Source organism: Oryx dammah, unplaced genomic scaffold, assembly GCF_014754425.2.
Source record: "Oryx dammah isolate SB20612 unplaced genomic scaffold, SCBI_Odam_1.1 HiC_scaffold_4, whole genome shotgun sequence".
NCBI classification, from domain to species: domain Eukaryota; kingdom Metazoa; phylum Chordata; class Mammalia; order Artiodactyla; family Bovidae; genus Oryx; species Oryx dammah.
In genome coordinates, this window is record NW_024070188.1 from 62,179,685 (window position 1) to 62,198,418 (window position 18,734).

The window sequence follows — 18,734 nt, forward strand, 5'->3', positions numbered from 1 at the left end:
GTTGCCCTGGAGTAGGAAATGGCAACCCAGTCTAGTATTCTTGCCTGGAAAATTCCATGGAGAGAGGAGCCTGGAGGGCTACAGTCCAGCGGGGTTGCAAAGAGTCAGACACAACTGAACAACTGAGCATACATGCATACATGTAACTCTGTAAAACCAGAAACTCTATACTTTTGTCACATTTTGAACAATGTTTATGAGAAATTGTATAAAGGTTCTCCATTCATATTGTTTCACAAGAAAGACAACCTTAAACACATATGCAAGGCTGAGCCCAAAGTGAGGAAGGCCACTTGAGCCCAAGGTCATAGACCTTTACTCACTGGAGACATGGAGCTGTTAGAAGATTGTTGGGGGGCTTTAATGGCCCTACAGTCTCTATCAGCACCAGCTCCTTTTCCCAATAAACCCGCCACCCATTCTATGCTTTCAGCTGCAAGCCAACTTCTCTACCTGGTCCCCAAACATCCCCCATGTCCCCAGTCAAACTGTCATTCAAAAGATTCTTGTATGCAGAGATAATAAAGATCCCACTGGCAGGAGACCCTTCACTGGAAGGGCTGGGTAATGAGTGTGGTATAATTTACAGTTAGGTATTATTTTTTAACTTGTTGCTGAAAATTATTATACCTGATTTTGAGAATAAGGATATAGTCTTCTCAGGCAGTATTAAAAATCAAAACAAAAACAGAAAAAAAATATTAATGGGCTGCTGCTGCTGCTACTAAGTCACTTTAGTTGTGTCCGACTCCTAGCGACCCCATGGACTGCAGCCTACCAGGCCACTCCGTCCATGGGACTTTCCAGGCAAGAGTACTGGAGTGGGTTGCCATTGCCTACTAATACTAATGTGAGTATGTGCTAAATGACGGAAGTTGTACTGAGTAGGCGTTCTTTGGTGTTTAGAGGTTATTGTTGATAAACTATTTAGATATTAATCCAGAGATTGTGAGAAGCTTTTTAAAAATACCATTCTTATTTACATAGGGTAGAACTTAAAATAAAATATTGGTTCATTAAGTAGGAATATTATATAATGGAAAATGAATGTCTTTGAAGTATATGGGAAAATACTTCTTCACATAAAAATTCCACTTATGTGAAAGTTGAATTACCTATGTCATGTTAACTGTCAGTAGAGACTGAAAAGAATTATATCTGGATCACTTGTGTATAAAACTGTTTTTAAAGATTTATTCGAGAATATTTTTTAAAAATGCCTACACCTTTCTTTGGTTCCTTAGTTTTTATTTAGCAGACTTGGAAGAATGGAGATTATATTAGAGATGTTAGAGACAGAAGCAAAGTTCTGTATTTCAGAGAGTCCTTATTTTGTAACTTTTTAAATTCTGATGATTTGGGGGGTGGGGTGGGGAGAGGTGCTGCTTAAATTTAATTTACAAATAAAATATAAAAGAAGAAAGAACTATTAAATAAAGTCCCTGAAGTATAATGGTGAACACAGTGTTAAGAAAATATAAAAACTAACATTGTAACATTGTAAATCACCTATACTTCAATTAAAAAAATATATATATAAGAATGGCTTTCAATAAGATTCTTCAAAACAAGTCATCTCATTCTCAGAGAGCTTTGAATTGCACTCTGCAGAGTACTTCAAGGACTTTCCACGCATCTCTCTCGGCTTCTCTGACTTTTTCTGTCTAACATGGGCTGGTATATCTCAGCCACTACACAGTAACCAGTGTGAGGTGAGGTAACTTTAATTTCAACAACTCTGTGAGCTCCTTCATACACCTTTTGCTCCTGCACACAAGGGGGAAAAAATGAGATGATAAACAGTTTTCAGTAAGTCACTGGCTTGCTCTATTTTTGATAAAACTAAGTTGTTGATAACCACAGTAGTAGTGGGCTTAGAGCTACCTCCCAGACACCTCCTCCATCTCCCGAGCCCTAGTTCCCAGACTGAGAAAGGGACAGGTCACATGGCTGGGGAGGAACTACACGACTCCTTCCTGAGTGATGTCCATTGATTGCCCCAGTGGTCAGAGTCTCTTTTTTAAGAATTTGAACTGTGCAGTGAGGAGAATGGAGTAGACTTGGAGCCAACTGTAGACGTGTGACTTACTTCTCCAGTTCTCCTTCTCAGTCATTATAAAACCTGGCAGCACTTTTTCTTGCTTCCAGCTGTCTTAAGATTGATCTTTGCTGCTGCTGCTAAGTCGCTTCAGTCGTGTCTGACTCTGTGCGACCCCATAGACGGCAACCCACAGGCTCCTCCGTCCCTGGGACTCTCCAGGCAAGAACACTGGAGTGGGTTGCCATTTCCCTCTCCAGTGCATAAAAGTGAAAAGTGAAAGTGAAGTTGCTCAGTCGTGGGGTAGCTCTTAGCAGCCCCATGGACTGCAGCCCACCAGACTCCTCCATCCATGGGATTTTCCAGGCAAGAGTACTGGAGTGGCGTGCCATTGCCTTCTCCGAAGATTGATCTTTACCTCCTAGTAAAAATCCTCCTCTCCCCTCCACTTTCCTATTTGAACCAGTTTGAATGGATTTCTGTTGTTTCTATAGCCAAAGGAACCCTGTCTTAGATGGGTATCAAAAAGAGGAACATTCAGTTAACCACCAGACCAAAATAAAGGCACAATGGGAGATTATAATATCATAGCAAAATTGGCACAAATATGTAATGCTCTGATCCAAAAGCCACTTTAAAAGGTGTGTAAAGATTCCATAGAAATGAATATTTGTGACCATCAAATGGAATTGAATATTGTTAATATCAATCTTTAGCTATACAGGGAAGATCAAATGGAGACCAACTGAGAGATTAAAAAGGTACAAGCGTGCACACAATTCTGACGGTGATGGTAACCATCAACTGCTTAGCAATGAGGGTGAAAAGGAGAAGGAACTAAAAAAAGATAAGGAAAAATGAGAGGGGGTAGAGTAGCAAGACAGGACCTGTTTCATGGCTAGAATGTTGCTTAAACAAAAGAAAGACACCAAGAAAAAATACTAAATTTATCTATCTGAACTTACCTTTTCTAGTGAATTGTTCATTACGAAGACTCGATATACTAGCTCATAGTATTCCATTGACACATTTTTCCCTTTTTGGTCTCTGTATGGTAAGTTGGGAGCATGGAGATTTACCAACAAAGATCCATTAAGGTGGGTTATATTCACGACTGGAGGATCTATTTTTGCTGAAAGAATAGGACATTTTGACAATTCACTCAAAATGTAATATTTCACATAAACACATAATAACAAATCATTATTAAATTCAGGGATCAGGCAAAAGTTATCATGGAGGGATACTGGTGACACTCAAAATATAAAGATCTGAGAAGTTTCTTTGAAGATGATTTTTTATTTGCACAGACTGATGTATTCTGAATCAGCTTTAAGAGAATATTAATCAATCACTTCCATAGCCTGCAGTGATTGTTTCAGAAAATGAACTATAAAAAGTTATTTGGGTGAATATTCTTAGCGTAAGGCAAATATTTTGTAGGTCCTTAAAGAGGTAAAATTTCAAAGCAGCATTAAAATCATTTGAAGACTTGTTTGTATAAGATTATTTCAATGGAACTATGTTATATACTATGGAGTAGCTGGAGAAGGATTGAGAGAGAATTTTTGTTTCTTGAATTTTGGTGTCAATAATCAGATGATCATTAACTAGGAAAGAAAACCAAATAAACTGTCACTTTAATTTCCCCCAGATTAACTATTTGGGGGCAGGGTTTAAGATCAGTTTAATTTAATTTAGCAAGTTAAATTCATTTAGTAATTCTAAATGAATTATTTAATTAATTGATTTTGTTGTTGTTTTCTTATTTGGCATTCATCATGTGTTTTTAGTTTGTAGATTTCTATCTTTTATAATTCTTGAAAATAAGCCATGATCAATAAATTTATAGATAAATTGATATAGAGATTAGGATACATATGCTTTTAATCTAAAATTTCAGTTCAATATCTGTCACTATTTCTTATTTGATTTTTCCATGTCTTAATTTCTTTTTTATTTTTCCATCTTTCTTTCTCAGTATTTTGAATGGTTTCTTCAGAGCTGTCTTCTACTCCATTGATTTAAGAGTTAGAGACCAGTTAGCAACTGAACAAGAACAGCATTTCTAAACTGATCTTTGCGTGTGTGCGTGCTAAGTTACTTCAGTCATGTCCGACTCTTTGTGACCCCATAGACTGTAGCCCACCAGGCTCCTCTCTCCATGGGATTCTCTAGGCAAGAATACCAGAGTGGGTTGATATTTCCTTCTCCAAAACTGATCTTTAACTCCTCTTAAAATCAAATTTTTAATTTAATTGATTATATATTTTTATTTCTATTTCAATTTGAATACTTTTCAGTCTATTTGGTCTTAGTAATTTTGTCCTTTGATTATGTTTTTATTCTCCTCTATTATTTCTTTAAACTTATTTATTTTATTATCTGCTTTCAATAATACAAATCCTTAAAGCGCTGGTCCAGCCAAGTGCTTGTTTCTTACAAACTTGCTCGTGTTGATCTGCTTCCTTGTGTTTTTATTGTGAACACATGTTGAAAGTTGGTACTCATTTTTGTTGATTTGAAGTTTTAAACTTTAAATACACTTAAAAAAAAATCAACCTATAAGATAGATGCAGACAAATAAATCATGACAATATGGCTAAAACACTCTTGTACAGCTACCACCCAGACAAGAACAAGGACATTACCAGCACCCCAGAAAACTCCATGTTTTCTCCAATTACTTAACCCCAGAGAAAAACCACAATTGTCCTAGTTTTTATTTCCATGTACATTTGTTTTTGGAATCGTGTAATATACACTTTTTTTGTCTGTCTGGCTTGTTTCACTCTTTCACTTTTATTTGTACATATATAATTATAGGCTGAATTATGCCCCACCTCAGACTCAGAGGTTGAAGTCCTATCCTTAGCACCTCAGGATATGACTGTATTTGGAGACAGGATCTTAAAAAAACACAGTTAAGATAAAACGAAGTCATATGGGTGATCCCTAATCCAGTGACTGGAATCCTTATAAGACTGAAAACAGAGGGATGACCATGCAAGGACACAGTGAGTGAGGTGGTCAAGGAGCATGGCTTCAGAAGAAACCAAACCTGTGGATACCATGATCTTGGATGTCTAGCCTCCAGAACTGTAGGAAAATAAACTTTTGTTGTTTGAGCCACGTAGCCTGTGGTACTTGGCTATGTCTAACACATACATATCCATCCATGATGCATGTATCAAAAATTTGTTTTTTTGATTGCTGTGTGGTATTTAACTGTATGAATAACACAGTTCATCCATTGTGTTATTCACAGACTCTTAGTTTGTTTTTAGTTTTTGGATATTCTGAGTAAAGTTTAATGAACATTCTTTTGTATGTAGTTTGGGAAACAAGCATTTTGTTGGGACTATAAGGGTGAAATTTCTGGGTGATAGAGTTTATATATGTTTAACTTTTATAAATACTTACATTTTTCCCACAGTAAAGACACCATTTTTATTCCCATCAGCAGTATATGAAAGATTCTGTGTTTTACTTGACATTATTATATTTTAAAAAGTTTAATTTTGGACATTCTAGTAAGTGTGTAGTACCAGTTAATTGTGTTTTAAAGTTGCATTTCCTGCTGACTAGTGGAATTTCATGTTTTTTGGCCATTTGAATGTTCCCTTTTGTGAAAAGACTGTTCAAGTCTTTTGCCCCTTATTATTGATGTGTAAGAGTTCTTTGTACATTCTGGACATAGTCCTTTATCAAAAACATGCATTGTGAATATTTTCTCTCTGTGGCTTGCATTTTCATCATTTTAATGTTATATTTTAATAATCAGAAGTTTGTAATTTTAGTGTAGTCCAATTTATCAGTCATTTCCTTCTTCATTAGTACCTTTGGGGTCTACCTATCTCCAAATCATAAAAATATTCTTCCATGTTATTTTGCATTGGTGGTTTAGTTGCTGAAGTTGTGTCCAGCTCTTGCAAGCCCATGGACTGTAGCCCACCAGGCTCCTCTGTCCATGGGATTTCCCTGAGCCATCAGGGATTCCCATGTCATTTAATAGAAGTCAGCAAAAGTTCTCTGTAAAGGGCCAGATAATAGATATTTAGGCTTTGTGGGCCATATATGGGGCTTTCCAGCTGCCTCAGTACGTAAAGAACCTGCCTGCCAATGCAGGAGACATAAGAGATGTGGGGTCAACCTCTGGATTGGGAAGATACCCTGGAGGAGGGCTTGGCAACCCACTCCAGTATTCTTGCCTCCAGAAACCTGTAGACAGAGGAGTCTGGCGGGCTACAGTCTATAAGGTCCCAAAGAGTCAGACATGACGGAAGTGGCTGGGCACGCACACGCATACATGAGCCATATATGTCTCGTTGTAACTGCTTGACTTTACCATTGGTGAGTGAAAGCAGTCACAAAAAAAGTTTAAATGAATGGGGGTGACTTTGCTCCAATAAAATGTGATTTTATAGAAACAGAAGTAGGTCAAGTTTGGCCCACAGTCTGTAGTTGCTAAGTTTTACTGTTTTCATTTCGCCATACTTGATTTTGAAAATGAGGGATGTAGGGGACCAAGATTTCTTATGCTTCCAATTGATCCAGTCTCCTTCATTAAAAAGGACAGTGGTTACTCTACTGAATGGCACCATGGACATGGATCACATGACCTCATCTGTGTAGTGCTGCTTCTGAACTTGGGTCTGAGCATTTGCTTCTGCAAGGTATCCTATGGCATCGTCAGCCTGGTACAGCCTCAAAGTGGTGTTTTCTGGAACATGAAGGTTGTATGTATTTGAATCTCAAAACTTTCTGAATTTAAGAAACATTTGATTCCTAACAATCAAGACTGAAACGTATACCTTTCTTTGTTTCTCTAAAGGGCTTTTCCCTAGTCTGCACTTTTACTGAGAGTGTAGCCCTATGTGGGGGCAAGATTTTCTGGGAGAACACTCCCCACGCTGTGCTGGCTATGACATTGTCTTCTGTTCAGGGAGTGGCTGTTTCCCCTCCCAGGGTCTAGTTAACTACTAGTTACTAAATTGGGCAAATGTCCGCAGGGCAGTGGGACTTCACTTTGTTTCTTCTCTGGTTTCTAGCTGCTCTGTTTTAGCACCTGGGGATTTCCTTCCTTTTCTTTCCTGTTCCTCTATAGAGTTAAGAGAATGTGGTATATCATATTCAGAATTTCTAACCCTCTTAGAAGAGGGGGATTCATTTAAATTTGTAACCAAAAAAATGTTAATTCACTTTTCAACTATGTTGGAAACTTTGCCCAACTGCCTGAAGAAGGAATTCTTGTTTGTTTACGTTTTAATCATGCAAAGTGGTTGATATTTAATTCTGTTTATGGTTTTCATGCTCCAAATTCTGGTGACCATAGACCTCCTGCCTATCACTTGAAAGATGAGAAGCATGAGTCAGTTTTGTAGGCCAGTATAATATGTATAGGGCTTCCTGGTAGCTCAGGTGGTAAAGAATCCGCCTGTAATGCAGGAGACCCTGGTTCAATTCCTAGGTTGGGAAGATCCCCTGGACAAGGGATAGACTACCCACTCTAGTATTCATGGGCTTCCCTCGTGGCTCAGACTGTAAAGAATCTGCCTGCAGTGTGGGAGATCTGGGCTTGATCCCTAGTTTGGGAAGATCCCCTAGAGGAGGGCATGGCAACCCACTCCAGTATTCTTGCCTAGAGAATCCCCATGGCAGAGGAGCCTGGTGGGCTACAGTACATGTGGGCACAAAGAGTCGGACATGACTGAGTGACTAAGCATAGCATAGCACGATATGCATAACTGATTTTCTCCTAGTAATATTTGTTCTTTCTGGCCTAAGTTATGACTGTTGAAGAATTTTCCTGAATCATGTGCATACAGACCTCGTCCTTTGAATGTATCGACTCATTATTTTAGATTCTGGTTGTTTAATGTGTTATTTGATCCTACATACAGATGAAGCACATAATGTGAAACGCTGGCCTAGGAACACCAGTGAACCTGACTTACAGACTTCCTAAGGGCTCCTGATCTGTGATCTATGATGGAGGAATCTGTGACTCAGAGACCATTATCAGCCTTTTCACTGGACTGCGATTGTGGTACAATGGCCAATTTAAGATTACTTGACCTCATAGCACTGTTTTGTTCATTGACTTCTCTCTCCTTGAGATACTCACAAATAATGCAGTCCCCTGATTTCCTCCTATGTCTTTGGCTGTTTCTTTTCAGTCTCCTTTTAAGATTTATCCTCCCTTTCTTTAGGATTGACTGGTTGGATCTCCTTGCAGTCCAAGGGACTCTCAAGAGTCTTCTCCAACACCACAGTTCAAAAGCATCAATTCTTTGGCGCTCAGCTTTCTTTATAGTCCAACTCTCACATCCATACATGACCACTGGAAAAACCATAGCCTTGACTAGACGGACCTTTGTTGGCAAAGTAATGTCTCTGCTTTTTAATATGCTGTCTAGATTGGTCATAACTTGGTAATCCTTGGGGACTCAGAATACTACTGTGTGAACACAAAATGGATCAAAGATTTAAATGTAAGAGCTAAACTATAAAACTCTTAGAAGAAAACTTAGGAGAAGTCTTCATAGCCTTGGATTTGGCAAAAGATTCTGAGATATAATGCCAAAAGCATGAGCAACAAGAGAAAAAATAAGTGGACTAGACTTCATCAAAGTTAAACACTTGGGGCTTCAAATGACGCCATCAAGAAAGCTCAAAGAGAAAACACATAATGGGAGAACATACTTGAAAATCACATATCTGATAAGATATTGTTGTCCATAATACATAAAAAACTTCAAACTCAGTGATTAAAAACAAAGCATTCCATTTCAAAATGAGCAAAGGGTCTGAATAGACAGTTCTCCAAGGGAGATATGCCAAAGGCCAATAAACACATGAAAAGATGCTCAATATCACTAATCGTCAGGGAAGTGCAAATTAAAATCACATGAGAGACCACTTCATATCCACTAAGACTGCTGTAATCAAAGAGTCAGATAGTGGTGCTGAGGATGTGGAGAAATAGGAACCCTCATACTTTGCTGATTGGAATAGAAAACGGTGCATCTACTTTGGAAAACAATGCAGCATTTCCTCAAATGATTAAACAGAGTTATAAAGTGACCAAGTGATTTCACTTCCAGGTATATACCCAGGAGAATTAAAACATGTCAACCCAAAAACTTGTATATGAGTGTTCACAGGTACTCTATTCATAGTAGCGTAAAGGTGGAAATAACTCAAACAAACATGCATCAACTGAGGAAAGTATAAACAAAATGCAGTGTATTCAGGTACTGCAATGTTTTTCAGCAGCAAGAAGAAATGAAGTACTGATATACATTACAACATTAATGAATCTTGAAAATATTAAATGCTAAATGAAAAAAGCCAGCCACAAAAGATCACATATTATGTGATTCTATTCATATGAAATATGACCAATAAATGGTGCTATTTCTTCCATGGACAGAATTCACTGGTCTAGGATACAGGAAGTAAAAATGGAGGGGCAATTCTCACTTTTAAACACAGTGAATGATTCATCAAATGGTTTGTTTCCCATACACTTGATGCTTTCCTTCTTCTGGGTTATAACAACAACAGTTTCCAAGAACTGGAAGTTAAGGCTGCCTTCTGATGGTTGGGAGATTTTCACGCCATTTAACCAACAAGGAGGAAAAGAGGTCTTTATGTTGTCTAGGGTGACTGGTTCCAATTATCAAAGTGAAATAGAGCTGTTATAAATACATTGGGGTCAAATATGCTAGGTATCCTCAGAAGTGCTTCTTAGAACTCCTATTTTCAGAGATAAAAATTAATGTAGGCTATGTTAAACTAATAGAAGAAAGATCAAAAGGACACAAACTCCTGAGAAATGAAAGGCTGAGGTGCTGGCTGAAAAGAAAGCAGATGTTGAATTAATCATGAGAGGAGAAGTTATAAATATTAAGTACAGCTTCATTACTAGTTGCATTGTGAGGACTATAATATCTATATTTTTGTTCTTGTTTTGTTATGCATATCTTTGTACATACACTTTAGACACATTTTTCTCATACATTTTGTCTAGTATTTTATATGAAGTCCATTAGTTTTTTTAAAATAATTTTCATCATAAGTTATAATACATTATTCTGAGATTATGACTAAATTAGAAGGAGAACAAACATTACTGAGAATTGGATACAAGAGAGTATTTTGGATCTCCTGTTTTGGAGAGGTATCTAAAAGCCTTAATTTTCTCAATAGAAAAACTGTTTAATGTATATTTTCAAGAACGTAACCCTCATGCTTAGGAAGGGCAATATGAATCCTTTCTGCTATATAAAAATACTTTTTTTCCTAGATGGCAACATCCTGGCAGTAGGATGGAGTGTCAGCTTTGTAATCAGAGGCAGCCCATTTTGAATCCCAACTTGGCTTATATAAGCTGTGAGACCTGGGCTACTTCCAAAGAGTCTGTCCCTTGATCTTCTGGACGGTAAAAGAGAACAGTAAAACCCATCTGCTAGGGTTGTTCTGAGAATGAGATTAAATGAGATGATGGTGTGCACCTCAGCAAAGCCCAGTAGCCTGGTAGCTAGCTAGCCAAGCTCCATGAGGGCTACTGAAGGTCAGGGAAAGCAAATGCAAAGAAATGCCATGGAACTCACTTTCCCACCATGGAGTGAACCGCTGTGTCATGGTCCAGCCTGAGTGGATGCCAGCCAGAGTTGTCTTCACTCTCCCATAATAAGGTTCCCATATATCTGACGTTTCATTGGTAAGGTCACAGAAGAACTCTTGAATCCCCCAGCAGTTCTCTTTATTTTTCCACTGTCTCTCTCCATACCTAGAGACAGAAGAAGACAAAATCTGAGTTTCTTTATTCCACTGGAGAAGTCTTCAGTTTTTTTTTCAGTCTATTCAGTTTTCAGACTGGTTGGCATTTGTCCTCCAATATCATCAGCACCCCTGTGAAAGCTGACAGTTGCTCCTAAGTCTCTTTAAAAGTTTTTTTCTTTTCATTAATAAAAGTGCTGTCTTGTTGAAAGATAAACTCAAGCCTGATAACCTTCTGTCCCTAGCATAAGGGTTTTTGGATTTTTAGTACTGAGGCAAGCTTTTCTTCTGGTGTCTGAACCAACTTCCATTTTTGACTACGTCCTTCAGCCTCCTGGGGTTTCAGTGCTTTGTGGGTTTCCTCACTTCTCATCAGCCTGCTGTTGAGTAATGCGGCTGGTTCTGAGAAGTTGCTACCTCTTTTCATCTCAGGTGATGGTTACCCAACACCTAAGGTCAATCTCTTTTTTTGACAACTGATCAGGGGTGGTAGTGACGGTTAGCTGAGTTTTGCAATTAGAGGCTGAGAGAGAGGGAGGAGAACCCAAGAATAGAAGATAATGTGTCAAAGAGTCAGATGCAATAATTCAGCCTAACACTTTGGGATGGTGTAACAGCAAAAGGGAAGATTATTAGTCACAGATCAGAGAAAACGCAATAAGGTGATGGTGGGAACAGAGGAGGGGTTAGATGCTGGGGAGAAAAGCCCCCAAAATATTTGCTGAAGGACTTGAAATATAATTCTATAGTCATATAAGGAGGAACATTGATGGTATTTGTACTCTGCAAACTATATGTTGACAATAGTTTCATTATATCAAAAGATACCATATGAGCAGAACCAATAACATATATCGAACACAATTTAATGTTTTCTAACTCTTATTTATTGATGAGACATTGTCTTTGCTAGCTAAATTTAGCTGTTATGACTGGCTTATTTTTTGGTGTAATACCTCATCTTTTGTCCTATTCCAAAGGGGATATATATCCATGAGTGTATCTATGAGATATCTAACAGTATATCCATGAGAACTGGAGAGACCCAAAGCAAAAAATTTCAAAAATATAAATCTGCATCATGCTATTGAAAATACCACATAGGTAAGAAGGGATCCAGATATTCTGAATTTTATACAAGTCTGGGAGCTTTATTTAAGAAAAAGAATTAGAACTATGAAATTCTTCTATGGGGCCCTAAAGTCTAATCTTCATTAATTTCATGGTAAAACAACTTCTAATCCACTGTTTATATTGAACCACAAATAGGCTCATTTTGGACATGTTTATACTGCCTAAAGGGGAAGCATAAAAAGATCATTGATCCCCACTTCCTATATGCAAGGAGCATTTTCAAAATAGATGCACAAGTCTATTTTAGAAGTGGAGAAATTTTTATGATAAAGATTCATAAAGTTTATAATTGCTCCACAAAACATGTTGAAAAAAGCCACCAAGACTGAGAAACTTTTGGAGATAGACCTTCTGAAGTTAGGGAGATTGATTAATAGAAAAATCTGACCTTGAATCTATCCCATGTAGAGAGATAGGAATGAATTTATGGCATAAAAGCTGCCATTTTGGTCCATAGCTGCATCTGATCTTCTGAATTTCTAATAGAAAACCATAAAAGCTAAACAGTAATATTGCCTGCCTCGTGTTCAACTAGCATCTCAATCTATGAAAGAAAAGGAAGAGCCTCAATTCCCACCTTGTACTCCACCACCCCACCATGTCCAGAAAAAGATGTGCTAAGGGGAAAATCTGCCATCTGCAAATCAGAAACTTCTGTTCCCAGGCCTCAATCCAGGAAAGGAGTAGATTATATCTGAGTTTTTGCATTGATCCATCAGAATTAGCCTGAAGATCATGCAAGAGGAACATGCCACGGTGTGTTCCAATTTGCGTTCATGTTTACAGGAGGCATTCCATTTTTAAAAGACTTTTCAGAAAGCTGTGGTATATATACACAATGGAGTATTACTCAGCCATTAAAAAGAATACATCTGAATCCGTTCTAATGAGGTGGATGAAACTGGAGCCGATTATACAGAGTGAAGTAAGCCAGAAAGAAAAACACCAATACAGTATACTAACACATATATATGGAATTTAGAAAGATGGTAACGATAACCCTGTATGTGAGACAGCAAAAGAGACACAGATGTACAGAACAGACTTTTGGACTCTGTGGGAGAGGGAGAGGGTGGGATGATTTGGGAGAATGGCATTGAAACATGTATACTATCATATAAGAAATGAATCGCCAGTCTAGGTTCGATACAGGATACAGGATTCTTGGGGCTGGTGCACTGGGATGACCCAGAGAGATGGTATGGGGAGGGAGGTGGGAGGGGGTTTCAGGATTGGGAACACATGTACACCCGTGGAGGATTCATGTTGATGTATGGCAAAACCAATACAGTATTGTAAAGTAACATTAAAAAATTAATTAACTAAAAAAATAATTAAAAATTAAAAATAAAAGGATTTTTCTAAATAGCAAACTCACTCTAATTTAAAAAGACTTTTAATTGAAAATATACTTTATACCCTCACTTCCTGGTATCTCACAACTTCTTTTTCAACTATCAATAGCATCAGTTTAATTGAGATTGAGTACTTATATGCTAAACAAGTTGCTTCTAGCACTCAGTGGACAAGTGTATGGTAAGAGTCTATTGTGAAGCTGAAGGCTGAGCCTGTGAGGCCTCAGAGATGTCTCCTAGGGATGAAGTACCTCCCTCTACAGACTTCACATCATCATGCGTTTTGTGTCACCTTCAGGGGAGACACTCTCCTGCCCCCATCTCTGCTTCTTCTCAACCCTTTTGAAACTGACAAAAGCTCAGATCCTGACACACCATCGCATTCTAGGGCATGGAATCTCAGCAGCCATCTACTAGCTGGAGGAAACTCAGACTACTTACACTTTATACTGCACAAAATAGATACTGTTGTTCCCAAGGCAAGCCCGCCCAGGCTGCCAGTGCAAAATGTTGTGAAAATTTCGGGATTGAAAATGGACTCGTTGAGGTTTCAGAGACTCGTTGGCTGGCTGAGTTTCTAAAATAACAAGAAGAGAGACAAAACTGAACATTGATACAAGCACCATTGTCGTTAGCCATAACTGGCAGTGTAGTAATATCTCCATTGGGATTCTTTGGAATAGCTCCTATAAGAGCAGGTGGTAGAACTGGAGCCCAGAAATCAACATTTTGGATCTTTGATGTGATGGATTTTGATGCATGCTAAAGTCTCAAAACAGTTGTGATCCAGACTGTAAAAACATATGTGCTAATCTCCCACATCACTCCTAAACTGGAGAGGAAGTAACGGTAGTCAGAAGATACTGTCTTTTGATCTGTCCCTGGTGGTGATGAAATATAATGACTGAGATGCCCATCTTCTAGGAGGCCTTGTATTACCACCCCTCAAGTTTTCGCTTGGGATCAGCTCGGCCTCCAGGACCTCACCCTAGCACTCTTTCCTCCTTTCTCTGGTTTTCCCTCCATCTCCAGGTCCTGCCTCATTGTCTTCTGCCTGTCTAGTTGACCTGGCTTTACTCCACGTAGGTTGCATCTACTCCTGAGTAGATCCTCTTACCTGCCGCATCCTGGCTCCAGGTGCCTGAGCATAACTGCTCAGGTGACTGGTCTAAGCTATGGAGGGAGACTGCCCGTGCCAGGAACTTCCCTGAGAGGAGTCTCATCAGGGGTTATGACAGGAATGGGCATAATTTCACACTGGCACAGTTTGTGCTTTCTTGCTCAACTAATGGGATGTGAGAGCTCAGTCTCACCAGCCTTTAGTCCGCTGGAGATAAAAGATCTTTGACAATTTTTTCTCTGGAGTCTGAAGGAGACCAGAATATATCACCCCCAGAAATTTCTCTCTGACATAAAAATTATTTTGAGCTGAAGGCAATTGAGAAGCAGCAAATGCAGTAAAAGCTTTCTTGATCCCCTCCTTTTTTCCCTAAATGCTATGCTATGCTGTCGCTCATGTCCAATTCTTTGTGACCCCTGACTGCAGCCTGCCAGGCTCCTTTGTCCATGGAATTCTCCAGGCGAGGATACTGGAGTGGGTTGCTGTGCCCTCCTCCAGGGGATCTTCCCAACCCAGGGACTGAACCCAGGTCTCCTGCATTACAGGAGGATTCTTTACCCTCTGAGCCACCAGGGAAGCCGGCATATAAATTCTTCTTTTACTTTTACTGGAGACAGACTCTTACCAGCCGAAAGAAAACACTAGAAGAATCTGCAAATGAAACTTCTCCATTAGTTTCCTCCCATGTATTTCCTTTCCCACAGATTGCCACCTTTGGAAGCCTAGAACTGCTCTCCTTTGTCTTGTCATATTTCCACAGGTATATCATTTCTTGTTGAAGATGCTGCAGAAGCTGGGATTTTAAGATGCCATTTTGAGTTCATCTTCAAGTTCCTCACTAGTGACGTGCTATGTATGCATTAATAAACTGTTTTTCTTTTGTAAATCTTTTTGCTAGAGTCCTAGTTGACTTTTTTACTGAATAAATTTGTCATGTAACATTGTGTAAGCAAAAAAAAAAACAGAAGAGAGTACCAGATGAAAATGTAAAAGAGGCAGAATTAAAGCTTTGCCTTCCTGACAGGCCCAACGTTTCTGCTGAAGGATAGGAGACAGGCAGAAGCAGGAGTCAGGAAGCATGTCTCCCTCACCTGTCTCTTCCTCATCTTCTATCACTTGCCCCCTGCCTTCTCCAGAGTGTCCTTTCTCCTGCTCTACCATGCTGGGCGTGGCCCCATCTGAGGTCTCTGTATTGGCCCTTTCCTTTTCCTCGAATACTCTTCTCTGGATTTCCTCAAGCCTCATTTCTTCACCCCCTTCAAGTCTTTGCTCAAATATCATTCAAAGGGAAGCGAATATTTTGATGCCTATGATCTCTGCTCTGAACTTTCGAAATTTGTTATTCTCGGGGCTTCCCTGATGGTCCAGTGGTTAAGAATCCCCCAGCCAATGCAGGGGACACAGGTTTGATCCCTGACCTGGGAAGATGCCTCATGCTGTGAGGCAACTAAGCCTGTGCACAATTACTGAGCCCACATACCCTAGAGCCCACGCCCCACAACAAAAGAAGCCATCACAATGAGAAGCCCGTGTACTGCAGCTAGACAGCAGCCCCTGCTCACCGCAGCTAGAGAAAGCCTGCAAGCAGCAAGGAAGACCCAGCACAGCCAAACATAAGTAAACAAATAAGACATGTGTTAATCTCTAATGAGTAAGGCTGCTTCCTTAGGTATTTATTTTTACCAACCAAATAGTGTCAATGCTGTTATTTGGTTTTTGTTTATTTTTTATTTTTTTGGACTTCCTTTCATCCAAAGTACAAGAACGTATCACTTGGAAAGAGTCAAATGCCATGATTGGTTTCGCTCACACAAGTCACTGTCGGATCAATCATATTTAGCACATAAAAACTTTGAAAGTTTTCAGGAGTTGATAGGAAGTGATAGGCACAGTTTCCTGAAGATCCTGCCTACAGTTGATCTGCTATCCTGAAGACAAATGGTCCAGTGTCCTTTATCTCGTCTGTCTTCAGGCTTCTTCTCTCATTTTTGTAACACCGTTGGTAAGCACGATCAAAGAAAGTAACAAGCCCTCTGTGCAAAACACCGCAGGTCTTTTACCTGCAAGAACTCATTGAATCCGCCCAGCTCACTTGTGAAAAGGATAATATTATGGTCTTTCTCTTACAGACCAAAATCCAAGCCTTGGGGAGGTATAAGAGCTGGCAAAGTGGCAGACAGTGAAGCTGATTTTATACCAATGCTGTCTGGCTCCAGAGCCTGCCTCTCAGCGGCTATAGCAAACCAAGAGCAAAGCCTGGGGGGGACAGGAGGCAATGGAAAGTTAAAGATAGTCCCCCCTTTTGCCCTCTTCCTCCTCTTCCTGGCTGGCATTCATAAAACACATTTTGAACATTAACCATCTATCAGGCACTGCTCAGAGCTTCATCTCTTTTTTCATTCTTACAACCACCCAATAAGGTAGGTACTTTTATTAGTACGTTTTACAGATGGGAAAAGTGAGGTCTAAAGAAGTTGTGTGATTTGCCTAGGGTTGGTAAGATGCAGCACCAAAGTCATTTTGGTGGCACTTAATTCCTGTCATATTCTTTTAATTGAATCTTTGGTATGACCAAAGACCAAAGGCATAGTCTACCCAAATCCACACATTTCTGGGAAATGGAGGCTTGAGTTGTGTTTAAATTATCACTCACTGGGCAACTGTAGAATGCTGGGAAAGCTACTTGAGCCACTTACACTGAAAGGTACACATCTGTTAACTGGGGGCCCCCATGATTTTTCTCAGAGGTAAGCTGGGGTGACAAGATGCTCTCTGCTCTTGAAGAATTCTCCATGAATGCCAATAGCAAATTCTCACATGTTGTTTATGATCTATTCTACGCTAGGCACGGTGCTAAACACTTGGCATATATTATTAACTCATTTAATCCTCACAGTGACCTACAATCCCCATTCTACAGATGGAGTAATCGAGGCAGAGGAGGTTTAAGCCAATCAGCCCAGTTTTTCTAAATAATAAAGAGATAAGAGTTGAAATCCAGATTCAGGCAGTCTGGTTTAGGAGCTCTGCTTGTCCCTTGAAGTTGAAAGAAATGCTAAGGAGACAGAGAAGGGTGTGTATTTGTCCTGTGTGGAGTTTTTTTGAACTAGAGTGTCTCCTCTTTAGTAGCTACTCATGAAGTCTGCATGTATTTACCCAGGCTAAAGAGGGAAACTGGGCTTCCCAGGTGGCAGGCAAAGAACCTGCCTGCCAACACAGGCGACTCAAGAGACATGGGTTTGCTCCCTGGGTCAGGAAGATCCCCTGGAGGAGGGCATGGCAACCCACTCCAATATTCTTGCCTGGGGAATCCCCATGGACAGAGGAGCTTGGGGGGCTACAGTCCACGGGGTCACAAAGAGTCAGACACAACTGGAGCGACTTAGCTCACTGAGAAACGGACCCCATGTCTGTTCTGACCAATTTGTGACAGGAGAGAGCTGAAATCTTTACAAAGCCCAGAAAAGGCGGGATTGCCATGTCTAACAGTCCCCTGGAGCAGACTCTGATGACAACACTGAGAAATTAGGAAGAAAGGAAGCACTTACCTACCACACCAGGCAGGAGGACACTGAGGAGCAAGCCTAGAAAGCAACATTTCTGCATCATGGTTGCGATGTGACTGGTCGGGTGGCCAGCGTTCACCTCAATGAGACGACAGTGCTGGACAAGAGAGGGAACCAGAATCCTCTGGCTCAAAGATCCCCTTTTGGTTTTAACCATGCTTCTTGAAGTAAATACAATTTCATCCTGTTCGTGTATTATCATTTGAGAGGAATAAGTATTAAGAATCATTTCAAAAATATTGTCAGTTAAGTCACTTTAATGTTGGGTTGGTGGGCTGGGGGCAGGCAGGGTGAGGAATTATGCAAGCTTCTTGCAGGTGAGTGGAGGAGGCCTAAACGGCATCTGGCAGAGGGGGCAGAGGGGCTGCCAGTGACTCTGAGTAACGAGCTTGGTGGTTGCAGTGATCAGGGCCCCTGGCAGTGGTTCAAGTAGGTGGGGTCTCTAGCTAGTTTTTCCTTTTCCTCCCTTCATGGGAGCTCCTCAAGTAACCTCCCGGGTGTAGACCTCATACCCTCTGTCCGCCTGGCGTCCCAGTCCATAGCACCCTGGGCCCCACGCAGTTCATGCCTCTTCCTTTTCCATCTGCACTCTCCATTTCCAGCAATCTAGCTGATCAAGATTTTGAGCCCAACAAACCAAGCAAATCCTTAAAAGGAGGAAGATCAAGGACAATCATTTTGAACTACATTAAATCTTTGTCATATCTTCTTGGAAATCTAATCAAACTAGGTCA

At 40.0% G+C, this 18,734-nt stretch overlaps 1 protein-coding gene across 1 annotated transcript; it reads right to left on the bottom strand.

Moving 5' to 3' along the window:
• Window positions 1–1,005: 1,005 nt before the first annotated feature.
• On the bottom strand, window positions 1,006–18,043 carry IL22RA2 (interleukin 22 receptor subunit alpha 2). Its single transcript, XM_040239317.1, has 5 exons — window positions 17,983–18,043; window positions 13,756–13,891; window positions 10,657–10,835; window positions 3,004–3,170; window positions 1,006–1,767 (listed from the first exon to the last, which is right to left on the bottom strand). The coding sequence occupies exons 1-5, from the start codon at window positions 18,041–18,043 to the stop codon at window positions 1,618–1,620; spliced, it is 693 nt and encodes a 230-aa protein (XP_040095251.1). The 3' UTR covers window positions 1,006–1,617.
• Window positions 18,044–18,734: the final 691 nt, after the last annotated feature.